We start from the raw sequence: 25,813 nt of genomic DNA on the forward strand, positions 1-25,813 counted from the left end.
ACGTAGGGAGTGAATGCACAAGAAAATGAACGTAGGTAAAAATGTAAACACAATTTAAATAAAAAGTTTGGGCGTTTCATTTGCATATTTTCAGTTATTTCTCTACAATTAGTGCTAGGGGCTTTATGACTCGGTTTTTTCCTTGCCCGCTTCAGAGAGTGGTGTTTGGTGAAGCACGTCAGAACTGCTGGCCTCCTGACAAGCTGTCTATTCAAACAGTCTGAGGTATGAGGTTGCTGCAGCAAAAACTGGGTTACATTAAAGTACATTACTTTGCTGCTGGAGATGAAAGGCCAATAATCTCAGGAAACAGCTCACTGAGAGTTGGGCCAGTCGAGCACTTTGCGAAAGCTCATTTGGACCCTTCGCCATAGGGTACTGCGAAGGTGAGTGCCCTGATGCCAGGGGTCGTGGGCTCGGAGACCTGAATGGGCAGCTGCCCTCGGCAGGAAAGATAGAGCCCGGCGAGACCGCTGGTTGAGTCATTCTCACCTCCCCAGGCAGGTGCGGGCGGCAGGGCGCTTCGGCTTAGCCACTGCGCGGGCGGGACTGGGAGCGGCCGCATTCCCCGCGGAGCCCCCTCCCGGGCCGCCTTCTCCGACGGGCACTGACCTTGCCGCGGGCGTCCGGGCTGCCGCAGTCCGGGCGCCGCAGAGTCTGGCGCTGGTGGAGGGCGAACACTGGCACCCGGACCCACGGCTCGTCGGGTCGGGCTGAGGATCCCAGGTGGAGCCGCGGCCCTCCCGCCATCCCTCGGAGCCTCATTCCCGCGCGCGGTCGCCGGCTGAGGCGCGAGGGCCGCGCGTCTCAGCGCCGGAGGGCGGGGCGGGGCGCGCGCCCCTCAGCCCGCGGAGGTCGTCTCGCGCGGGCGCAAGCGCCGCAGCCGCGCGAGGAGGGGAGGGTGGGTGTGCTCGGGGCGCGCGCGCCGCCGCCGCCGCCGCCTCAGCCGCCTCAGCCGCCTCAGCCTGCTGCTCCGCCCGCGCTGCCGGCTCCGGGCGCTCGGTCCCATCACGCCGGCTTCCGAGCGGCCATGGGCGACGCGGGGCCCGCGGTGTAGAGTCCGCCAGCCCCGGACCCGTGTCCCGCACCCACAAGGTCTCGGTAAGCGGGGGCGGGGGCGGCGGGGACCCGGCAGGCACCGTGAGGGGCGGGTCTGCGGGCAGCGAACAACCCTTCGCGGACTCAGAGGTGTTGTGTGGGAGCCGTCCCCGAGGGGTCCCTGTGTAAGTGGATGAACCCCGAGTTTTCCTGCCACTACCTTTGGGCGAGCCCCAGAAGCGGTGTGCGGAACCGCCCCCATGGAAGACCCCTGTGCTAGTGGAGGCTCCCAGGGCTCTCTCTGCGTTTGCTACACCGGGAGGCCCAATGTGGAGGACACCATCCCCAGAGAGACCGTGCTCTGAGTACCTATGGGAGGGCAAAGGCGGTCTCTAGTATTGTCTCGGTGGAAGACCATTTGGGAACGTAGGGGAGCCGTAGGAGCCTGCACCTGGTATGGACCCCACAGAGGAGCCCAGTATACAAGAGGACCCGAGGCAGTACCCTAGAACTGCCTGGAAGGAGCCGCTGGCTGAGAGGAGAGGAATCCTGCCGTGGAATCCAGGCCAGGAGTAACTTCCCATATGCTCAGAGGTCTTTGGCCTTGACCTCCGTCAGGGCTCAAAGTGCCCTAACTTGTGTCCCTCCTTCACGGTCGAGAGTCAGGGCTCTTGTGGGACTGCATCTTTGCCCATTCGTCCCCCACCCCGTTACAATTTGTGTTCTCTGTGGTAGTCCAGTTGGCTCCAAGTTGGAGGCAAGAACTTCTTAAAGAGAGGGGAGAGGACCATTGATGCCTCTGAAGCAGAGAAAGGAGATTTGAGGCCCTGGGCTTGACCCTCAAGATTTAAAAAGCAATAAAATCAAGTAGAACAACTGACTCAGCCAGGTCCTGTAAAGAAGATCCTTTGACAGAAGAAAAAAGGATATGTAAGATTATTGAGCACCCATGTGCCAAGTACTATACCAGGGAAGCTTGACATCTCATATAATTCTTACAACAGCATTATGAAATTATCCCCTTTTAAACATTTGGCACTTTAGACTCAAGAGAGGTTTAGCAATTTGCCCAAGGTCACAAAACATGGGATCTTGAAATCTGTTTTTCTAAGTTTATTTGGGAAAAAGTATCAAGGAGAGGCAGAAGCAAGAATATTTACTTGTTAATAAGTTGCAATAAGATACCAAGCATAGGGCTTTGCAGTGGTATACACACTCAGTAAATGTGATGATTAATTAAGTGGATGAAGACAGTTTAATTGGGGATGAGACTACTGCAGGAATTGATTTCCACTGAATCCCCAGATTTCAGGGTGTGGCTCCTTCACTGGCAGCCCCACTATAATGATGCCTCTGGGTGGCTCTGTACTTAATTGGGTTTGGAAGAGGCCTCTGGGTATGGTCTTTGATGGGATTTGCTCAGGGGGACTAGTGGAACCTTTCAGAGGATGGAGTATTCTGAGACTACCCTCCCAGCTTGCAAAATCCTTGAGGGAGAGGACAGAGAGAGTGATCACTGTTAGGAAGCATGACCCACAGTGTCTTTGTGGCCATCTGACTACATGCACTAGCAGACATTGGTCCACAGATACCACTCGGACATCTGACCAATAGTGCCTCTGTGTGATGAGGGGGAGGCAGAAAAGGCTCAAAGCCAAGGAAAGCATACTGGGAGTCCATCGTCTGAGGAATGCAAAGGGTCTGTGCGGGACATAGTGAGGCATCCTCATCTCACCGCCTGGGCTGTGGTAGCTTTCATTCCACCTGAATCCCAAGGGTGTGAATTTGAGACCAAGGATAGACTGGTTTCTTGTCCAAAAATGGAGTAGTGAGGGCGCTAAGCAATAGAATTCACCACAAAGCCATTCTGGAAGAGTCTTCCTATCCCCCGTCCTTTCTACTTCCACATAGCCAAACCTAATGACATTCTCCTTTAATAGAATAGAGTTCCCTGGGCTCCTGGGGTTACATAGTGAGAAGAGAGATCAGGCCTGTAAGAAAACCAAATAACCTGGGTGTGGCATCTCATGCACTGCTCAGTGAAGTAAACTGACAAAGGCTGATATTGGTTAAGCACCTCCCCATTAGAGAGTTGTTTATAATCCCCTTTCAGTTCAAACCCCTCTCATCAGTTTAACACACCAAAATAAACTGTGATGTATTTTTTTAAAGAAAATCAGAACAAGCCTGCAAATATGATCTTTGCTCTGATTCAGATTTATCACTGGAGTTTTATTCCTAAACTTGTATCACACCCACTCATGACCCTGGAAAAACTGTTAGATGGCTCCAGGTGCTAGATATCACTTCTTTAATGTCCAGCAATGGGTAAACATTAGGATTATAAAATTCTAAGAATATCTCTCCTCTAATTGCAATATGAGTCTGCAAATCAAATCATTCCTCAATGGGTATGAAGGATGTCACCAGGTGGCCTTTTACTTAAAAAAAAAAAAGCTCTAAAGAGAAATAAAAGAGAACATGGCTCACACAATTTCACTTAAGTGCACACAAATGAGTCTGGATTTTTCAGTCTTTAATCTTCCTCATCTTCTCTGACCACATTCCTATGGTTTGGTTCCTCTACATTTGCCATCTCTGGACAATGCTTCCTGTTTCTCAAACATACGAATAGTAGGATCTTCCCCAGCCCATTTCTCATACTCCTTGTATTTTTTCCAGTACACCTGTTCCGAAGTGGATCATATTTATGCAAATATTTCTTTTTAGCTACAGAATCTATTATCTTCTAGTCCTACATGCTTTTTTCCAGCAGTGCTCTTGGTTTCTGCTGTCTTCATTTCCCAAATTGCTTTATTCATTTCTAATGGGAATATCATTATCCACTCCAACCCCTCAATCTTAATGACCACATTCTGACAGAAATGCTTACCAGCTTTGGACCAAGAAACCAAGACCATCAGTGTCCAGCTGGAGACATGATTATTTTTTCCATTATAACATCTCCTTTCATTCTTCTCCCCTTCCAGCAATCCCTTCAGAGACCCATATACATTTACTAAGTGCTACCAACTGCCAGGCACTATGCTAGATAAAGATGAGAGTTTCTAGCCCTTGAGGAATTCAAATAGGATCAGTCTGCATTTCTTTAATCATTTAATATAACAAGATAAAAGAGAGAGAGAAGTACAGCTTTACAGAGTATCTATAGGAATCATCATGCATCACTAAAAAGCAACTGCTGTTCTGTGCCTCCTCTAGCAACCACATTCTCAGTCCCCGTGGCATTGCCCTGCCAGAATTTTTTTTGCCCATATGCTTTGAGTGAACTGGCCACACTCTTGGCCCTCTCTATGATAATGATGACAGTACCTTAGAGTCGGATAACTTATAAAGCCCTGTTATATACATGATCTCTATTTGGTTTTGAGAAATATTTCATCTTACTGGGGTCTTCTTACTAAAACAACAGTGTGCTGGCTGGCTAGCTGGCTTTCTCTCCATTTTTTTTTTTGTTTTGTTTTGTTTCATTTCATTTTGTTTTTTGAGCTCCTAATCAGACTTACAGGTCTCCCAGAGGGACAGCCCCAAAGATTCACTACAGTCACTACGTATCAGCTCTTAGGCCATGAAGAGGAGTTTCCTGTTGGGCCAAAGGCCAAGCAGTGTACTTACTGGTCAGCCCTGGGACTTATCAGGGCTATCCTACTACCTGGCCTCAGAAAACCCAATTCTCTGGTTTGAGTTTCCCTGAAATCCAAATACATATTCCCTTAAACAGATTCAGCATACTACCTCAAACCAGTTCTTTGGGCTAATTCTTATGTGAAGGCAGGTTTCTTTGCCTATTTCCCTCCAGCACCTGGCTGGCTTCATACCGTCTAACCCATGAGAGAGTCCCCATATAGCTCCATGCCTTGGCGTGTGCTTTTTTTTTGTTTTGTTTTGTTTTTTGATTTGTCTTTTTGGCATGTGTTTTTATCTCTTCCTGGAATGCCGTTTTTTTTTTTCTTTTCCACTGGGGTAACTCCCACTCATATTTCAAAATTTAGCTCAAGCAACACTTTTTTTTTTAATCCTAAACTTATGCCCCCTACACGCACACATACTCACACTGCTTTCTCACAGGCTGAGTAAGGTTCCATTTATTCATTTTACCAACAGCTACTAAGTGCCTAATTTGTTCCTGACACATAGTAGGCTGTACTCAGCAAATATATGTAGTATCAACAAATAAGTAAGTCGTGATAATTCAGGTGTAATGAATGCATTAAATGGGGCTGAGTCTGTGCTTCAGGGCCCTAGAGCAGAGAACAGGGAGTGTCTCCATCTTGCTGAAAAGCTCTGCTTGCTAAGTGCAATCACACCAGCTAATCACTGATGGTGTGCTATTCCTTAACTGTAGCTATGCTTCTGTGGGAAGCCAGCACTGTAGTTTTTCATGAAGACTAATCCCAGGCTCCCAGAGGCTATAGAGCCTAGCATAATTTTGTCCTCATGTGTATTAAAGCTTTTGGACTTCCAGAAAATATTAAACAACAACACCTCCCTCATGTCTCATTCTCTTGAGCTGAGGCCTAGAAGACATTTTTACTCAGTCTTCAGCCCTTCTGCTCCTTGGAAACCCCAGAAGAGCCCTGTGCAGTTGGGGGTGACTGTATCTTCCTGGGCTGACAGAAGCCAGTGCTGCTGCACTGGATAAATGTTTAGAAGAAGAGAATAAATCTTTAGAAGAAGGAAAAAGACAGGGAGATACCAGTTAGACCCCTTCAGGATCTATAGACATGAAAACTAAAAGTAGTCTGTAGACTGCTGCTGCTGCTGCTAAGTCGCTTCAGTCGTGTCCGACTCTGTGCAACCCCATAGACGGAAGCCCACCAGGCTCCCCCATCCCTGGGATTCTCCAGGCAAGAACACTGGAGTGGGTTGCCATTTCCTTCTCCAATGCATGAAAGTGAAAAGTGAAAGGGAAGTCGCTCAGTCGTGTCCGACTCTTAGCGACCCCATGGACTGCAGCAGGCTCCTCTGTCCATGGGATTTTCCAGGCAAGAGTACTGGAGTGGAGTGCCATTGCCTTCTCCGAGACTATGCCCCGAAACAGAATGGCCGACTAGAAATAGACTCCATGAGCACTGTGGTGAGGTGCTGGATTCCTAAAGCAGCACCTAGCCACTGGAGATCAGCCAGGCTATTTCAGGCTTGAATTTCCTCAAAGACCAGCAGAGGGTAAGAGGACTCTTTGATTGCTTGTGTTTAAAGTCGCAAGGCTGATGATGTGCACAGTGAACTTAAAGAGTCTATGCTGTGCATTCTACATTTTGGAGACCCTAGTTCTACTGGTTTCCATATCCTTATGGCTAGTCACCTTCTGTATTAGGTGTGTGGCTTTCCCTGAGGCTCTCAGACAACTTTTTAGGCACATGCTACCTGGAGCCAGTTGTCAACAACCTTGAAATTTTTCACCCTTATTTGCAGATGCTATTCATGCTAAATTGCTCCGTCCCAGACCAAGGAGGGAGGAGATATGTTTTTAAGTTTACTGCACGTGCCCTCAGAGCAACTGCCATCCTCTGGGCCGGTCACAGTGCCCAGGGATACAGCATAAATGCAGGGGACTGTTGACTTTGGTAATACTAGTCTCTCTCTTTTTTAAATCACTGTGGTTATGGAAACTGGCCAAATTCTAAAATTCTGTAGCTCTCTCCTGTGGTCAGAGATATCACCCACAACTACTGTATGATCACCTGTTCTCACCCTGACTAGCCCTGAGTCAGCAGTCAGGGTCCCCTCAAAGAGCAGAGTAGATGTGATGAGATGAGCAGGTGACCGTATAGCTTCTAGAACTGAACTTTGGAGATTTGGCCTGATCAGTCTCTGTGGCCAACATTGAGGATGTAAAAGGGTAGTGACACCATGATCTCAAACTTTTTCTGTTGCCTAGTTAACATGCTCTGTGGAAGGCAGTGAGAACCACTTAGATTTTTCTCCCTCTCAATCTCAGTGAAAAACTGGGATTACTTTTAATATCTGCTAAAGCCACTCTTGTTGTTTTCCCTTGTCCTCCAACTTAGAGGGGAGTTTACCTTGTTCCTGCCTAGGGAAGTCCTCAGAACCTCCAAACAATCACTTATAGTTACTTTTGAGCCTTTTTCAAATAGCTGCCATTCCCATACAAGAACCATATGAAGACAAGTAAATGTACTTGACATTTAGCATGCCTAGTGAAGAGACTCCTGCCTATGGAGAGGGCTGCTTCCCAGGCTCCTCAGAACTACAAATCTTTATAGAGAATTTTGGAAGAGGTTCCCTCACCGTCTTCCCTTTTCTTATTTCTTCACCAGCTCCTGCTATGGAGCAACCCCTCCTCCACTTACTCCCACCACTTTGCCCTTATAAATAATCCCACTTTGTTGTAAGCATGTGCTCTGCAGAGAATGGGTGTGCCTTGCACGCACACATTTAAGGCTGCCCACATATGTATTACTGCCTGACAAATGCATGTAAAGACTTTTCTTCCCTGAAGAAAGGTTCTGGTTGTCATCTGTTTTAGTTTTCTCCAGATCATAGACTCAGACAGCCCTGTTCTACCTTCCTCTCCCTCTTACTCCCACCACCTGCTCCTGCTCCCATGAGGTTTTTTCCCAAGCCTTCTCTAAGTACACATCCTCTGACAGTCACATCATTCTTGGGACAATGTCTTTTTATCCCTCCTTCATCCTTGTTAGGAGGCAGAAAACCCCAGTTCTACCCATCAGCAAAAGGAGTAATCATTAGATATAATTTATGGCATTTGTGCACCTTGATTTCCTTTTAACTCTTCTTCCTAGGACTCCTTCCAGCACAAGAGAGGCCAGGTTTTTCTCACCAGGCATTTGTTTTTACCCATCACTAATCACTGCCACTTGTTTCTCTAGAAATTAGGACTGATTCTGTTAATTTCTCAAACACCCCAGGTGCAGGATATTTCAGAATACTTGCTTCTAATCAAGGTGTCTTTTGTATATAGTTTCAGTCCTTCTCCATTAAGCATTAAGGGTTTCAGCCTCACTCTTGAAGTCTAATTCTGTTGCATCCTCACAATTGACTCTCAAAATTAAAGCCATGTCAAGACAAAATGACTTGGGCTCTTGTTTGGATTTTTGATGCTTCTTTTTAATGCCTCTGCTCTATATTTTCTGCCCTTGTGGGCATAAGGTGGCCTAGAAAACAGAAAGGAATAGCAGTCCTTGAAGATCCTGTGGTCAGGACTAGAAGGTGTTTTTTTATTTTTATGTATATCTGTCTGTCTGTTTTGATGGTGGATGTCATCTTCAGTCTCCATTGAAATTCCTTTAAGGACAGACTTAAAAATCCACTGCAGTGACATCATTAACAATTGAGTAGCTTAATAGTGATTCTTAGCATCCTTACAGAGAATAAGGGTTGTGCAGGACTGCAGTGTGTTGGGATATGCTTATGATTAGTTTGCCAATACACTATTAATGAGTTGGGTCACTTACAGACTATAACCCTCCTAATTGGCTGGACTTTGTTCAGAGTTCTTATTATCTAAAAAAGCCACTAAGAATCAAATGCACACCATTGATTTTTCCTCCAGTGAATCATTCTTGAAAAAATGAATCTGATATGGCTATTCCAGGTCTCCAAATAAGTTTTTATCAACCTTTTTTTTAACTTGTGCCTTCTTGCTGATAAACACTAGTGTCTTATGACTGCTTTCTGAATCTTCTACTACAACTTGTGGGAGGAGTTTACCCCCAGCTGTTTAGAGAGATAGCACCTTCTATATCTTCTCAGGAACCAGGAGAATACTGTCAAGCTCTGCTGTTTTGTAGTCTGTGTTACATACCCCCCGAAAAGGTGATGGCTTTTAATATTTGTTTTCCAAATATAAATATATTACAATTGATATGCTTTTTCAATCCACTATTTCTTCCCGTTTCCTAGAGTTCTGATATATATACCTCTATATGCCCAGCCAGTGAGAGTCATTGCTCTGAAACTAGTGTTTGTATTGGATTAAACCAGTTTTTTTCCTCTTTATTTTTATAGCATGAATATATCACAGGTTCTCTAATAATTCTCCCACTAAGATAATTTTCACCTTCTTATGGCTGTAAAAATAAATGCTCTGATAAATGTTATTTTACATATGCCCACAGGTCAAACTGTTGTTATACAGTATGGTTTTCTTCAGTCAAAAGTATATTAGTATCTGCAGAAGGAAATGACAACCCACTCCAGTATTGCCTGAAAAGTCCCATGAACAGAGGAGCCTAGCAGGCTACAGTCCATGGGATGGCAAAAAGACACAACTGACCACACATGCATGAATCTAGAATTATTTCAAATTAAAGGGTGTTTTTTAAAAAAAATATGTTAGTACCGTCCAGATTTTCTAGACCCTCCAACCACACAGACTCTTAAGACAGGCTTGAGAATTCAATTCTTACATCATTCCAGTCAAGGGAAAACCATACCCTATACCCCACAATGTTGTCCTTGTCTTTCAGAGGTGAAAAGTGAAAGTCGCTCAGTCATGTCAGACTCTTTGCAACTCCATGGACTATACAGTCCATGGAATTCTCCAGGCCAGAATACTGGAGAGGGTAGCCTTTCCTTTCTCCAGGGGATCTTCCCAACCCAGGTAACCATCTTTAAGTCAAAAAACAAAAGCACAGTTCTCTAATTAAAAATGTATAATTACTCTATGGCTGTTTTTCCAATTGCAGGTCCAGACCTGTTATGAAATTATCAAGTCATTTTAAAGAGTCACTATCAAGATTGCCCTTTGAACTAGAATAGAGAGGACAGAAAATACCTGGGAGCATGACATGTAGTAAAATTAGGATTCTTTCACAAAACTTTGGGTTCAGTTATAGGTCTATGAACATATGTTTATAACTTTGTGTGTACAGGGTTACATCGTAAACTATATATCTTACTGTGGGCCACAGTCAAAAATGTGAAAAACATACCATGGAAGGTTTCTGAGGAAAACATTGTGGCCTTGGAAATAGTAATTGATCATGAGGAAGGTTCTCAGTGAAGGGCTTAGTGTTAGTTTTGCATTCTCCTTGCCTGTTCCTCTTATTGTAAGTTGGGAACCTGCTTTTCCACCTAACTGTAGAGCACAGTAGTGTTCATAAGGCATGTGAGCAGTGTCTTTGGACTACAGACCAAGCCACTCAGGAGCCCCCTGGAGGCTTCCCTGGTAGTCCAGTGGTTAAGACTCCTCACTTCCAATGCAGGGGGCATGGGTTCAATTCCTGGTTGGAGAACTAAGATCCCATATGCCATGCTACACAGCCAAAAAAAAAGGGAAGACGGATTCCCTGGGCCCACAGCCTCAGCAAAGCTCTAACATACACACTCTCTCCTCCACCCATAGCCCCACCCAAGCTGTGTACCCTCATATGCTCAAGAGCTCACATGAACTTTTAAAAGAATGTAGAAAAGAACATGAGCATTCTAAATGCTTAAGACTGCATATTCCGAACATACGCATTAACAGATAAAGAGCTGAAGCTCATAGCAGTAGAATAACATGTCCTAGGTCACAGCAGGTTCATAGCTAAAGCAAGGCACCAAGTTGCCTCTGTGACTTTTTAAATTATAAAATGTGCAAGGTAGGAAAATGAGAAAAAACAGATTAACAAAAATGTGAAAAACATGCATCCTTTCTTAACAAAGATTAGATAACATGAGCATTTTTGTAACTTGCCTTTTTCATTAATGTTCATATATTTTTAACATCTTTCCACATTAATCAATTTACTTTTGCCTCAATGATTTTCATATTGTTCAGTCTTCCATTGTAACATAATTTAACCATTCTTCTGTGGTCTAATATTTGTTTACAACTGAGGGAAAAAATGAGTTTTTAATCACCTTAAACAGTTTCCTGAATTTGATCAATAAATCTTGCCTCAATAAATCTCTGTTGCTACCATCCTGTAAATGACACTTATTCACAGCAAATATTCTTTAATCATATTTTAATTTTAAAAACAAATTTTACAAAAGGGGAAATGGAATCTTTCCTTTCTTACCAGTAAATTTATAAATTTTAAAAAATGAGCTGGGTTCCTTTAATAACAAGTGATAGCAGGGCAAGCAGCTAGACAGAGTAGGAATTTGCTCTATTGTGGCACATAAAATAGTTGTTTCTAGAAAGAAGACGTAGCTGTCATCAGATTTTATGTGTATTAAGACGTCTCTGAAAAATAACAAAAAAAGACTTATCCACAATTAATTAACTGGGAAATGTTATTAAATGCCTTTTCTCTTTCAGATACTTTGCTAGTCAGTAGAGGTAGATACTACACAGGGTAAAAACAGTCTAATAGAGGAAACTGACATTGATTAAATAATCATCCTATTGAATATATAATGACAGCGTGTTCTCAAGCAGAAGAGCACAGTGCTGTCAGCACTCCTACATGGATTGGGGAGTCGACAGTGACTTCCATGAGGAAACAATAGTTGAACTGAGCTCTGATAGATGAAGAAGCACTAGCCAGGAGGAAGGAATCATCAAAGGTCCAAAATGGAGAAAGCATGGCAAAAAAAGACTAAAAGAAGACCAGTGTGGTTAGAACAGAATAAAAAAGGAAGACCAGACTGAGGAGGGCCTTACAGGCCATGGTAAAGAAACTGATTTTGGCGTCTTTCATGATGGTGAGGGGTGAGGGAAATGGGGGGATATTGGTCAAAGGGTACAACATTCATGATGGTCCAGTGGCTAAGACTCCATTTCAGTCCCCGATCAAGGAACTAGATCTCACATGCCACAACTAAGAGTTCGCATGCCACAACTAAAGATCCCATGTGCTGCAACTAAAGATAGAAGATCCTGAGGGCTACAACTAAGACCTGGTGCTGCCAAATAAATATTTTGGAAAAGAAAGAAACTGATTTGGGGCACTTTATCCTGAAAGCTTTGGAAAGCCATTGAAAAGTTTTAAGCTGTGGATAGCATAACACCTGAATGTCCCAGAGATATCTTTAATTCCACATGTATAAAATCCAACTTCATCATCCCTCTTTCTTATTTCCCAATTTCCATAAATGGCACTACCCTTCTTGTTAGTTTTAAATTTAAAACTGCCATCTCAATAAGTCAAGTGGGAAAATCCTGAATAAAATACTGTATGACTTCACTTGTGTGTGGAATTTAAAAACGCTGAACTCGTAGAAACAGAGTGAAGAATGCTTTCTCCATTTTGGACCTTTGATGATTCCTTCCTCCTGGCTAGTGCTTCTTCATCTATCAGAGCTCAGTTCAACTATTGTTTCCTCATGGAAGTCACTGTCGACTCCCCAATCCATGTAGGAGTGCTGACGGCACAGTTAAAAATTCTATATTGTGTACTTGAAAGATGCTGAGTGTAGACTTTAACATTCTCATCATAATAACAACAAAATAGTAATTATGTGAGATAAAGAATGTGCTAACCTTATGGTGGTACACACTTCACAATATGATTATCAAACCATCACATTGTACAGTTTAAACTTAAGCAGCGTTATATGTCAATAGCATCTCAATAAAGCTGGGAAATAAATATAACTTGCCCTCTCGCCCTTTCCATTGATCCAATCAAGTTATCAATTATTCCTACATTTCTGTTTCCACAGTATCCAATCAACTCAGTCAGTATCGTTCCTGCTGCTACCATTTCAGTTTAAACCCTCTGCCTCTTGCCTAGACTATTATAGTAGCCTTCTAATCGGCCTGAATCTCTCCTCCTTCCCTCTGTCACCTTTTTCCCCAAACTGAGGATAACTTCCTACCCATCTTTCAAGGTCCACTCTGACTCCCAGTTGTATAGTCTCACCGAGTTGTATGGTCTTTAGGCATTTCCAGAACTCTGTCTTATTTTTCTTTGAGTTCTGGTATTAAGTAGCTTGAGTGGTGAGACTCTGTTCCCCCGCCTTCTATTTCCAATGATAAGCTATCAGTGTCGTGCACAAATTACTGTTCAATAGGCCTTGATTATGATGGATTGAGAGCAAGTGGACTCTTTGTTCCACTTAGAATAGACGTTCCCCAACTGAATTCCACTAAGACCCTTCAGGCTAGAAAATAGCAGACCAGCTCTGCAGTGTGCCATGTTGTGCCCTCACTTTCCAATGCCCTGGTACTACAGAGGAAAAGCAAGAATAATGTACTTTTTTAACCTGTAAAGAATATAGACCTTTGTTCAACAGTTCAGAGAATCAAAGCAGAAAAGGTGAGCATGACATTAGTGAAGGCTTACAAGTGTGAGAAGCACTGTAAAGCTTGTAATGGCCTGGTTGTCTGTGATCGACAGACAGACTCATAAACAGGCATAACTACTAATTAGAGAGGGCAAAGGAAGTGTTTGAGACCTTGACTACATGTATGAGGTAACCGAGTTTCCTGAATGAGGCATTCAGTCCTCCAAAAATAGGAGTTCATGCATTCTGACTCAAAAAGTAGGCATTTGATATGGACTCTTGTTTTTAGCACTTGTCAGAGGAGCATTCCTTCAGTCCCAAGACTGAAAGGTGTAGCTGCAGTCTTGCTTTATGCCTTAGATCATCTTTGGCTGACTTGGGTTCTTTGGTCTCCAACTATCTCAAAGTAGCAGAGGCCTGGGACCCCTAGACCTAATTGGCTTTGGGACAGGAAGGGAGACAGAGATACCAATCTCACATTTGTAGAGTGCTTTCTAGTCTACGTTAGTCTACTGTTAGTCTCATAAAATCTCTGTGAAGTGTGCTGAGTAGGTCACCCTCATTTTACCAACAGGAAAACCAAAGTCACAGGGCCAGTCAGAAATAGAACCAAGGTCTTCTGATTCCTTAACAAGTGCTCTGTCCACCCCACCATGCTACTGAGTTCCAGAAAAGGGAAAAGCTGTTTAATAGTATTTGCCACTTAGATGAATGGTTGAAATGCATTGGCCTAACATGATAAACCATTGGCTGAATCTGGGCCCCTCTGCTTTCTGTCCACAGAGCCATGGGGGTGTTGATGTCCAAGCGGCAGACGGTAGAACAGGTGCAGAAGGTGAGCCTGGCTGTGTCTGCCTTCAAGGATGGGCTGCGGGACAGGCCTTCCATCCGACGCACAGGTGAGCTTCCAGGGTCTCGCCGTGGCACAGTAGAGGGCTCTGTCCAAGAGGTGCAGGAGGAGAAAGAAGCAGAGGCAAGTGCCCCAGCACTCCAAGAAGAGAGCAGTGTCAACCGTGCCTCCTGGGAGAGGCTCCGGGATGGGCGTGGAGTGGAGCCTGAGGAGTTTGACAGGACCAGTCATTTTACACCCCCTGCCTTCATCCGCCCCACCCGGAAGCTGGATGACGACAAGCCTCCAGATATCCGCTTGGAGCCCAGAGAGCCTGTGAGTGTCCAAAAAGGGCAGAGTCCTCCAGTTTTAGACCTTCTGAGGATCAGGGAGCAGGACAGGGAGGCCTGGGTATGGTTAAAGTAAGACTTAAAACCAGAAAGATGGAGCTGAGTCAGAGTAATCTTTGAATTTCTTCCCCAAGAATAAAAATCTTATATCCTGGATAGACTTAGTGATAAAACTTGAGGAAACAGGTGATAAGGAGTGATACCATGGGGGGAGGTGGTCTTTTGCCAGCCCTCTCACCTAAGAGAGAATATTGCTCTCTATAGGAGGCATTTGGAAATTTGGGTGGGGTAGGGAGAGGGTCACAAAACTAGGAGTTGCTCTTGTATTTGGTGCTAAGAAACACAGGGATGCTGAGGGTCCTGCAATGCCTGGGACAGTCTTTCACAAGAGATTATTCTTTCCAAAAATGCTAATAGCATCCCTGCTCAGAAACATAGTCACAGAGGCCTGAGCAGCTGGAAGAACCTGCTGGTTCTTATCTTCCAGGGAGAAAGCTCTATTGCCCTAACAGTGGCTTCAGTTGGAGTTGCTCCTCTAGGTTACTCCAGGGACACTCAGTCCCATTCAGGTAGCTCTGTGCTTGGTGGCCTAGGATCTTGCTGCTGTTCACTGCTGCCATCTTTCCCCAGGTTGTTAATGATGAGATGTGTGATGTCTGTGAAGTCTGGACGGCCGAAAGTCTCTTCCCGTGCAGGGTCTGCACCAGGGTTTTCCATGATGGCTGCCTACGCCGCATGGGCTACATCCAGGGAGACAGTGCCGCAGAAGTGACCGAAACGGCCCACACGGAAACAGGCTGGAGCTGCCACTACTGTGTGAGCCTTGGCTGCAGGGACGGTTAGCCTTGCACTGCTAAGGACTGGGCCCTTTCCCTGGAGGCCCAGTCTTACAACACTGGTTTCTGGGCAGTGACCTGAAGAGTGTTCCAATAGTACATACAAGGGCTAGGACAGGCTTTCCCTAGCTCAGTACTGTTGACACTTGGGGCACAGTAATTCTTTGTTGTGGGGGCTGTTTGCATTGTAGGATGTTTAACAGCATCCCTAGCCTCTACCCATTAGATACCAGTAACACTCACCCGCAGTGGCAACAACCAAAAATGTCTCCAGATGTTACCAAATGTGTCCTGGGGGAACAGGACATTCCAGTTGAGAACCACTGAGCTGGAGAACAGAATGCATAGGATGAGACCTAGTTATTCAAAATTGATTCTGCTTGGAGCAGTGGTGGTTTAGTTGCTAAGTTGTGTCCAACTTTTCCAGACACATGGACTGTAGCCTGCTAGGCTCCTTTGTCCATGGAATTCTCCAGGCAAGCATACTGGAGTGGATTGCCATTTCCTTCTCCAGGAGATCTTCCCCACCCAGGAATCAAACCCAGGTCTCCTGCATTGCAGGCAGATTCTTTACTAACCGAGCAATGAGGGAAGTCTTGCTTGGAACAGTATTTAATCTAATAGTTGATAGTTGTCATTCATTGTATTCATCTGGAAAACCAACCTGAAAGCCTAACTGGCTTGCTTTCAGTAAGAATAGATTCTACCTCAGGAAAAGTTCTTAGTCCTGAGATCCTCATTTGGCCTTCTACATAACTCTTTGAAGCCTTTTTCTTCATCTCTGAAGTAATCATTTTGTGACTTAAGTAACAAAGACCTGTTGATTCAGAACTTTGCAAATTATACATAAATGTCCTCTAACTCTTGAGAAGATAAAAATACAGATTCATGTCTATTTCTCAGTAAACCTGAGTAGAGTTCAAGTCTTGCTTTATTGATCTGTTGCCCTGCAGATCTTCATTATTCACTGATTTCAGAGTAAGGATTATAAGTTGATCCCCTCTTCTTCCTACCACCAAGGAGAAAGTAAAGATGTTCTGCTTTCTAACAAATAACACATTCTCCATGTGTTATTGTCCATAAAGTGAAGTATAGAACAGTTACTTCTAGTCACAGGAATACCTTCTCCCCAGCTGGAATATGACACAGCAGAGCCTCCTCTACAGGCAGTCTCTCCTAGTCATCACTCCTCCAAATGCTAACTTTTTCACTCACAGCAACTCTGTTTGGCAGTACATCTCCTGTGATTGCCCAGCCACCTGTAATTTGGCTTGTGTATCCATCATTCTGCTGAACTGGCTCTTCTAAGGTCACCAGTGACCTAACTGTCAAGTTCAGTGACCTTTTCTCAGGAATCTTTTACTTGACCTCTCTGATGTATTTAGCACTTCTTATTGCTCCATTTTTTTTTAGGGTATGGATATTTTTGTGAGAATTTTTACACAAAATATGGAAATCAGAGAAAATAGAAAATCAGTAAAATGCCATCTGACTTGTATAACCACTGTTAACATTACCTCTACATTGCACAACTCTCTTTTCTTGGCTTCCAGTACCCTCTACTGATTCTCTTCCCAACTTCCTTCTCTGACCATTCTTCCTAAGTGCCCTTAGTTTCTTGTCCCAGACCTAAATGCTGATGTCTCTCAGGGTTCTCCCACTATATTCTCTCTCTCTGGATCTTCATCTACTTCAGTGGCTACTCCACCACCTAAATACTAATAATTCCCAAATCTGTGGGTCCAAACCTAAATTTCCTGTCTCTTATATCCATCTTAATGTCTCACAAGTACTTCACACTCAACATGCCCCAAAATGAATTCATCTTTTTCCCCACACCCATTATTCCCTCCATTCCTTGCCTCTGTAAATAGTAACACCACCACCGCCCGCTAGTTACCAGCCCCTACTCATTTCTCTCCCTCACCCCTCACATCCAGCGGGTCAGCAAGTCCTTTGAACTCTACCTCCCAGTCTCTCTCAAAGCTTTCCCCTCTTCTTCATTCTCATGTCTTAGTTTAGCCACTCATCTTTTCTTTATTGCATCAACCACCTAACTGCCCTCCATGCCACCAGGCTTTGCCCATGTAACCCATTCTCTACACAGCAGACAAAGAGCTGACCATAGCACTCCACACTTAAAAACCTTTCTGTGACTCCCCTTTGCTCTCAGGAAAAAAGGCCCAGTTTGAAGGACTCAGTAAAGGGTATTTGAGGCACGTCACAATCAGGCTTCTGCTGACCTCACCTCCCTTATCATTTATCATTCCTCCCTACCCTCTCCCAAGACAGACACACACACACAGTCACACTCTACACTCCAGCTGTACTGAACGTCTCACAATGTTATACACCATTGTGCCAAGTATATACTAGGTACTCAAAAAGTATTTATTGAAAGAATGGTTTGGATTCTTCATGAAATCCACAAATGAATAGTCATGAAATGTCTGTTCCTATTCTTTTCTGGTATTTTAGAGAGGAAATGATCTACTGTAAAGAATCTTTGGTAGTTTAAAGACTGTAAGACTATAAATTAATGCTAACAAAATAACATGTCAGTGCTCTTTTGGAATTAAAACTTCCATGACACCACTAAAAAGAAAAATTCATTTGGTTTTAGGAAATTTTTCATGATGGCATCTCTTTCAAAACCATTCTGGAGTGAAAGTGATACAACTTTAGGATTAAACAGTTTTACCAAATATGGAAACTGGAGTTAGAATTAAACTTTTTAAACTAAAATACTCTTTGAACACAGTCTAACACAGAGGCCAGATATGTAAAATAGATAAAGATGGAGCTACTCTGGTTGATGGAGCTGAGGATTCACAACCCTACCCACTTTCCCCCTTATTGCTTGCAGCAGCTTCCTAAGGCACCACCAAGGAGCCCCTAAGCTATCTCGGAGAATAATCCAAAAGCCACTACTTTAGTAAAAGGGACTTGGGGGTGGAGCCAGGATAACTGGGTTCTGGGGATGATCCCAGCCAGAGCTGGACAGCTCTGAACAAGTCCTTTCCCCTTTCTGGGGCCTCAGTCTCCTTGATTGTGAATGGGAGGCTGGGATTAGATGATCCCATAATTGCCTTCCATCTGAAATACTGTTTCACCCTTCTTGATCCTTGGCCTTTCTTTCTGGCCTATATGGCCATTGATTTAGCTCTTCTTCTTTTTCAGGACAATCTCAACTTGCTGCTAACTGAGGAGGAAATGTACAGCCTCACAGAGACCTTTCAGCAGTGTAAAGTTATCCCTGGTAAGGCTGGGTGGTACTGCCAATGGAGAAGGCCAGGAAGGTTTCTCCTTCATACTTTCTAGGATGAACCATGCAAGGAATAATCTGGAATTTGGAGGGCAAGGGTGTAATTGGAACCCTGTTTGCAAGCTGTTGACCCACCCCTGGTCACAGCCTGTGTTATCCTGGCTATGGAGACAAAGACTGGACAAAAGCTGTGGGCATAGGGGCTCTGGAGGGTGCACTCGAGGTGAGTCAAGGTGCTCCAGATGCTGAGAAGGGTGGGCATGGCTAGCATGCAGTGCCTCCCCACAGACTGCTCCCTGACGCTGGAGGACTTCCTACGCTACCGCCACCAAACAGCAAAGAGAGGGAACAGTGACAGAGCTCTCAGTGAGGAACAAGAGGAGCAGGCAGCCCGCCAGTTTGCAGCCCTGGACCCTGAACACCGAGGACATGTCGAGTGGCCTGATTTTTTGTCCCACGAGTCCCTCCTGCTTCTACAGCAGTTGCGTCCCCAGGTAAGGGCCAGCTGGGGTGATGTCTGTGGGATATTGGGTGACAGAGCCCTGGGAAGCATGCCAGGCAGGTTGGGGGAACACTGGGTACTCTCTGAGCAGGAACCAGTACCAGGAAAGGGCTCAGGTTCCAGCCAGTGACAGGTGATCCAGTGCCTGGGCTGGGGAAACTGCCCAAGGAAGACTGATTTGCGCTGGACCTCACTGCAAATGTTGGTGCTACCAGAAAGGCTCCAGGCAGCTTCAAAGGGAGGTTGCAGAGATGATAATGGAGGTAGGATTCTCTATGGCTTGACAGTTTACAAAATATTTTCATCTCCAAGGTCTTAATTTGTCTCTTCTTTCACAGAACTCTCTGTTAAGGCTTCTAACAGTCAAGGAGCGGGAGCGAGCCCGAGCCACCTTCCTGGCCCGGGGCAGCGGGAGCACGATCAGCGAGGCTGAATGCCACCGTGCCCAGCACTCTTGGTTCTGCAAACGCCCCATTGAGGCTCCTTCCTGCAGTGTCAGGTCCACTCCCTACCAATCCCTGCCCCCACTCACCTACCCTCCTCCTTTGTCCCTTGGTATGAAAGGTACCTGCCTCCCTGTTTCTTCTGCCCTTTCGTCCAATAGCCAGGAGAGGATCCTTCTGTGAATTAGATAGTGGCCGTGACTCCTACTGGCCAAGGCATAGTTCAGCCTTGACTCCAAACTCTGTCACCCATGTCAGAAAAGCCTGGATGTACATATCCAGGGGTTCACCAGAGCTTTGGATTCACCAGAATATGGGAAGGGCAGACCTTTCACAGTCCCACTTCTAACCACATGTCTTTGTACCCAACAGTGTCAGCCATGTGGGTCCCATAGCAGACAGCAGCCCAGCCAGCAGCAGCAGCAAGAGTCAGGACAAGGCCCCACTGCCCACAGAGCCTGAGTCCAGGTGAGTGACACCTCCTTACCTGGCTGTCTATACCCTGACCCCCACACACACAAGTAAGATTGAGCATTACCCACCATCACCCCAAAACAACAAATGCCCACCCCAGAAACCAGACTTCAAGAGTGTGCATTTGACCCCAGATCCATAGGGCTAGAGGGCTGTCAGCCTGGAAGCACAGTCTGACAGCACCACGTCAGACACAAGCCAGGACTGCCCTGAGTTTTGCCCAGCTCAAGCCATGCTGTGGGGATCAGGTCTCCTGAGCCTCCAGACTCAGCAACCAGCCTCACAAATCTGTTCTTTGCTTCCACTCCAGATTCGTGGATTGGCCTACCTTCCTGCAGGAGAGTGTCATCTACATCTTGGCTGCTCGCCCCAACAGTTTGGCCATTCACCTGAAACCCCCAGGATAGCATGGAGCAGAAAAGCTCAGTTTGGGGACAGTGGCATTCTCTCCCTCCTTTCATTTCTCCCTTTCCCCACTAACCTCTGGTACTGAGACTTCTGGGGGTGGAGCACTGTCCACATCTCAGTTTATCACTAAGCTTTATGGCACTGAAGTCACCATTTCCCTCACAACAGAGGTGGTCAATGCATTGCCACATGGAGAAGCCCTGGGAGCTTTGGCAGCATCTGCTGCAGGACCACCCCCTGCCCTCACACTACAGACTGGACCTGCCACTGCATACGTATGTGTGCCCACACATGCACACACAAACACACACACCTAGCTGTCCATACCATCAGAGACCTGAGACTTCTTTTTTTTTGAAGAAAGACCAAAGTTCTTTTGTGAAGCCCCTGGTATAGATTGGGGGGGGGGGGGGGTCTCTCTTTTGGCCAGTTTTCATTTACAGTAGATCAGTCTCTGGCCAAGTGATTCTTAATAAGGGGGCATATCAGACTCACATACTCTGCTAGAGATGCTGACAGACTCCCTCTTCCCACACTGAAAATCCCTTCTGTGATGAACCACTGTTCTAATAGGTGTGTGCTATGTCCCTTGGATGTGTTGGGGTGGGGAAAATGGTTGAAGACCACCACTGCACTTATTATTTATTTATTATTTATTTAAATTCCAATTCCTGGTGACAGAGAAGGCAGCTAATCTGTGGAGTGCCAGTTAGAAAAGGGGGAGGCAGCCCCTCCCAGGGACCCAGAAATCTAGGACCCTCTCATCCAGGTCATTTAAGTCCAAAAGTCTTTATTTAGCAGACCAGTCCAAACCCAAGGTGAGCCATCCTGACCCCTGTTTTTTAGGGGGGTGCTCATGGCCAAGAACCCAAGGCCTAAATGGAACAGGTATGATGGCAGTAGTCACAGCCTTCTGGGTTAGGTGCTTCACCCAAGTCAGCTACCACAGAGACCCAAAGCCTGAGCTCCAGTGAGGGCAGGCCTGGATGAAAGAGGAAAGAAGGCTCATTTTTTTCCATTCTTTAGCTTAACTGCAGACATAGAAAAGTGTGCCATGGTATGGCATACAGAACCCTAAACAGGAACTCCTTTCAAACCACATGACAATGAGCATAAGAGGCTGAAGCTAAGATGATTTGAAGATCTCAGCTCTCTTGAACAGAGAAAGTCTCAGCAAAGCCTCACAGAAGGAGGAGGTGTTCCCTTCTCCCTGTTACTAAGATATTGCCTGAGTTGCTGCTTTTCCCCATTGCTCACTGCATGTTCTTCCCCACAAGCTTAGGGCCTAGACCTGGCAAGGGAGGACTTTGGAGGCAAAAAGATGCTACCACAAGGCCACCAGCCTGGCCTCTCAGCCCCAGCTGTTCTTCCTAAGTTCTTATCAAGTTCTCCAGTCAGCATATGCTATGGGTAAGCATAGGTCCTGAAGTTCAAGTTTCTGTTTCTAACCTCATGACTTAGGTTTAGCAAGGTCTGACTTGGTACCAGGAGTTATTCGAGAGGGGCTTGTCTCAGTCACAAATAAACTAACACATCCCCATTCCTTTAGGCACTTCTACAGAAGTCAGCATACAACTAAGTGTTGCTCAGGGGATAGAGGGGAGCTGTAACTTGGGGCATGGCAAGGGCACTATATGGTCTCCTCCTGTAGAGACAGCGTGACCTGAAAGTCAAGTAAGAAGCTTCTGGGGTTGGATTATTTAAGACTGAAAAGAAGCAGACAGAAGATGAACTGGGTTCATGTGTATGGCTCCGTTCTTTGTAAATACTCCATAGCCACACTCCCAAAACTAATCAGTAGGAGGGGCCATTATTTAGTCCAGCCAAAAAAAGAGAAAGCACATGACTCTTGGGCCCAAGGACTGCATCTGAAGCAGCCCATCCTGGGGTTCTGCACTGAGAAGATTAAACCATATTAAGCACAAGGGCTCTTGCTTACTCTCCTGGCAAATCACCTTTTATGTCAATGGCCTTGGGCTGCTTGATCTCAGGACAAGGCATTTTGAGTAAAAGCAAAGTCTAGGCTTTGAGAGCTGAACAGCTTTTTTCTCCTGCCTCATTGTCAGTCACAAGGATTGGAAGTCCATCTTCTTGTTCCCTGATCTTTCACAGACCAGGGTGATGCCTACCTCTGGAGCAGCAGCTTCTAGCTTTCTGTGGGTGAGTGTAAAGACTGGAGGCCACTAGAGCAGGCCAACTGTATCTCAGGGCCTGGCAAAACAGGCCCCAGGGTTCTTCCACAGTAGGATCTGACCCATTTGGGACCACCCCTCCCTATTTTGGGACAGCAAGCTTCCTTGGTGGGGACATGCTGCAAAGGGCCCAGAAGAGACACTGTCCTCATGAAAGGGTGGAGTGCCAAGTCACAGGAGTCCTAGGAAGCAGAAAAGGACGGAAAAGCAAGCAGTCTCTTCTCCATAGGCATCTAACTTTTTACCAAAGGAGAGAGGAGAGGTTCCATTGCTCCCTAAGTTAAGAGTTATAGAAGCTCTGTCCCAACCCGCCTTTCTGAGGCTTCCCCTTGCAGTGTCCTAATCCACAGGGCCTCTCTCCAGGATGTATAGAGACATTCAAACTTTTATAAACCTCAGTTCAGTTCAGTCGCTCAGTCATGTTTGACTGTTTGCGACCCCATGAACCGCAGCACGCCAGGCTTCCCTGTCCATCACCAACTCCCGGAGTTCCACCCAAACCCAAACCTAGTGAAGCTCATTTCCTTTCCTTTTCAAGCCCTTTCATCATTGTGACTGAAATTCTGCCAAGTACAGAAATTAGTGTTTGACTGTAATAGGAGTATGAGAAAATGTTTCCATCTTAGCTACCCAAAATTGCAGAGATCAGTTCTTTTCCCAGTCACCCCCAACTGCACCACCACCCCCAATCAAGGGAGGCTGAGGTTACACAGATGCTCCTCTGAAGACTACTTGTCCTCAGTCTGTTTTTAACCCACAGTCCTCTTCTCCGTGCTCAGATATAAAGGCAGGGACGTCTGGATGATGCAGTGGAGCTTTGGGACTGAGAGTCAGCTGAGGCAATAGCTGTGGCCACATAGCCTCCTCAGATTTGTCCCGTGGCTTCCTCTCATGAGATCAGCCTTTGCCAGTAGATGGAGGCTCTACGCTTTTGAGCAACAGGCCCCTTTGATCCCAGGGATAGAGCGGTTTCCTCGCTCATAGATACTGATCCATTTCAAGAGCTCTTCCTTAGAGGATAGCCATGGCTGAAGCCACAAGCATGTTGCCTCTTTTTGTCCTCAGCCTAAGTAAGTGTGACTGCAGGCCAGATACTGGCCTTTCTGGCCCTGGTGCTCCCTATGGGATGTCACCCTGGCCTTGTTAGCGTGACCAAATATGGGGGTCCCCCATTCCTGTCAACAATATGGGAAGCACAGAATCAAACCACCTGGGAAGAGAGCACCTCCCTGGGTATTGGGTTCAGGATTGTGCCTAGGCTGCTAAGCCTCAACCTCAACCATTGCAGGTCTCATGGCTTCAGTAAAAGTGGTGCCAAGAAGCCTAAAGGCAAGAGAGAAGCTCAAAAGAAGCTGTCTGGGAGAAGGAAATGGCAACCCACTCCAGTGTTCTTGCCTGGAGAATCCCAGGGATGAGGGAGCCTAGTGGGCTGCCGTCTATGGGGTCGCACAGAATCAGACACAACTGAAGCGAAAAACAATTTAAAAAAAAAAAGAAGAAGCTGTCTGGTAGGGCCCCAGGCCAGCCATGAATACCACAAAGCCAAGAGGAACCTCAGGGCAGGACTGATAGCAGGCTCTGGTGATCCTGCAGGTCCCATCAAACCAACAGAGTAAAGACAGATATATACTTGGCATTTTAAAGGCAAAACACTACTGATGCCAGATTTTCAGGACATCCTGGCAGCACCTGTAACCAAACCCCTTTTTACCCCTCTTTTTACAGTGAAATAAAATAGTTGCTTTCTCCACACCACCGGGTTTCAGCTTGCCCAGAATCTCTCTCTGGGCCCTTAGCTTACAGCCCAGACAACAGAGGCCTCCTTGAGTGGGGGGTATTAATGCATCATGCCTATTCTCGATGGTTCACCCTGGAGTAGGGTAGGACTAGGCGTTTTCCCTGCTGTTGCTTTCTTGCTGCCACTGCTTTAGGCAACCTTGAAAGAAAATGAACAGGTTACAGAATCTCCAATAGACCCCACTAGCACTAAGGAAAAACTTTCTTCCCTCTGGGCCACATGCCCCAATAACTCAGATCAGAGAGGATGTTAGATCTGCTCAGGTCAGTGACTAAGAAGCCCAATAACATTCCAGTTGGTGTAGCATGGGTTGGGATGACCACAGATAAGAACATCAAGGTATAAGTAGCAAGGCCTTTCCATATCCTTGGTGAAACAAAGGCCATCAAGCGTAGCCTCCTGTGAGAGATGGCCTCTGATTTGTCTTCTGGCCAAATGGCTGTGAGAGCACTCAAGTAGTAATGGAGGATCCAATGCTGTTCTTCAGAAGGTAACTTGACAGCTGAGGGGAACATCCCCAGGCCCTGTCTTCCCATCACTATAGCTGCATGCTCCTCCGCATGGCTCAGCCTTCACTCCAGAAGGAGCTAATATTCCCAGAGGCTGGGCACAATGGAAATCATAATAAAAAGATTGTGATGTTATTTTGGCTTCTGTTTTCTCTTGTTCAGGGTGCCTGCCGAGTTTCAGTTTGGTTTCCTATCATTGGCCAACTCCTGAATCTAAAACAGGAGCAGCTGTAGCCTCCAGGAAGCCCACAGCTAGGTTGCCAGGGGGAGGGGCGGGTGGGAGGAGGCAGGGGCTCCACCATGAACACAGAGGAGATGGGGGCACAGAAGAGAAAAGTCAAAGTTTTTGAAGAAATTGAGGAAGAGGTAAGTCCTCTGAGCCTCCCTGGTGTGTGTTGCCCCCAAACACACACCACGGGCCAGTATTAGACATTCCCTTCCCAGTTTCTGCTGAACTACAAAGTGTGGACTACTAGTTGGCTGTTTTCTCCTGGTCTGGGCTCTCCTTGGTCTGAGAGTTTCCTCGCCATCTTTGCTAATTGTTTTAATGTGATATGGTAGGTTGGACAAACTAAGATCTGGAAAAGTTTTCAAAGGACTATGGAATCCCCAATTCATCCCTTTTGCCTGGGAAGAACAGAGCCAGTCCCTGTAGACGTGAAAGCGTCTCTAGACTTTGGATCAGAGGCAGATATTCCACTCTGAAACCATGGGAGCCCCAAACACAAATACAGCTAACTCGAGGGACCAGAGGCCATTAAGTTGCATGGTCTAACTATATGCAGATTTTTTTTCAATAAATAGGTACAACAGTACCACACAATCCTCGGTTGAATCTGCAGATGTGGAACCAGGGATATGGAGGCCCAATTATAAAGTTACAAGAGGATTTTTGTGGCAGGGGCATCAGCTCCCCTAATTCCCACATTGTTCAAGAATCAACTGTTAATTGCTAATATTTTAGCACTTACTATGTACTGGGCAGTTCTAAGTGCTTTGCATAA

General features: G+C 45.8%; 2 protein-coding genes across 6 annotated transcripts in view; one reads left to right on the forward strand and one right to left on the reverse strand.

The window, feature by feature from the left end:
* SPATA31F3 (SPATA31 subfamily F member 3) overlaps window positions 1–837 on the reverse strand; it is a 69,518-nt gene extending 68,681 nt beyond the window's left edge. For both annotated transcript variants that reach the window (XM_070794709.1, XM_070794708.1), the window contains exon 1: window positions 613–837. The gene's annotated coding sequence lies outside the window, so the exon portion shown is untranslated. The remainder of the gene's footprint in view (window positions 1–612) is intronic.
* On the forward strand, window positions 270–24,944 carry PHF24 (PHD finger protein 24). Of its 4 annotated transcripts, none has more exons than XM_070794710.1 (8): window positions 270–386; window positions 13,987–14,368; window positions 15,013–15,198; window positions 18,399–18,477; window positions 18,772–18,977; window positions 19,324–19,484; window positions 19,801–19,896; window positions 20,213–24,944. In XM_070794710.1, exons 2-8 carry the CDS (start codon window positions 13,991–13,993, stop codon window positions 20,307–20,309), a joined length of 1,203 nt encoding a protein of 400 aa, XP_070650811.1. In that variant the 5' UTR covers window positions 270–386; window positions 13,987–13,990; the 3' UTR covers window positions 20,310–24,944. The 4 variants fall into 4 exon arrangements, with proteins under 4 accessions (XP_070650811.1, XP_019821674.1, XP_070650812.1 ...); XM_019966115.2 differs by lacking the exon at window positions 270–386 and adding an exon at window positions 943–1,101; XM_070794711.1 differs by lacking the exon at window positions 270–386 and adding an exon at window positions 943–1,101 and having other exon boundaries at window positions 13,987–14,102.
* The last annotated feature ends 869 nt before the right edge of the window (window positions 24,945–25,813 follow it).

The sequence above is a fragment of the Bos indicus genome, chromosome 8 (assembly GCF_029378745.1).
Source record: "Bos indicus isolate NIAB-ARS_2022 breed Sahiwal x Tharparkar chromosome 8, NIAB-ARS_B.indTharparkar_mat_pri_1.0, whole genome shotgun sequence".
Classification (NCBI taxonomy): Eukaryota; Metazoa; Chordata; class Mammalia; order Artiodactyla; family Bovidae; genus Bos; species Bos indicus.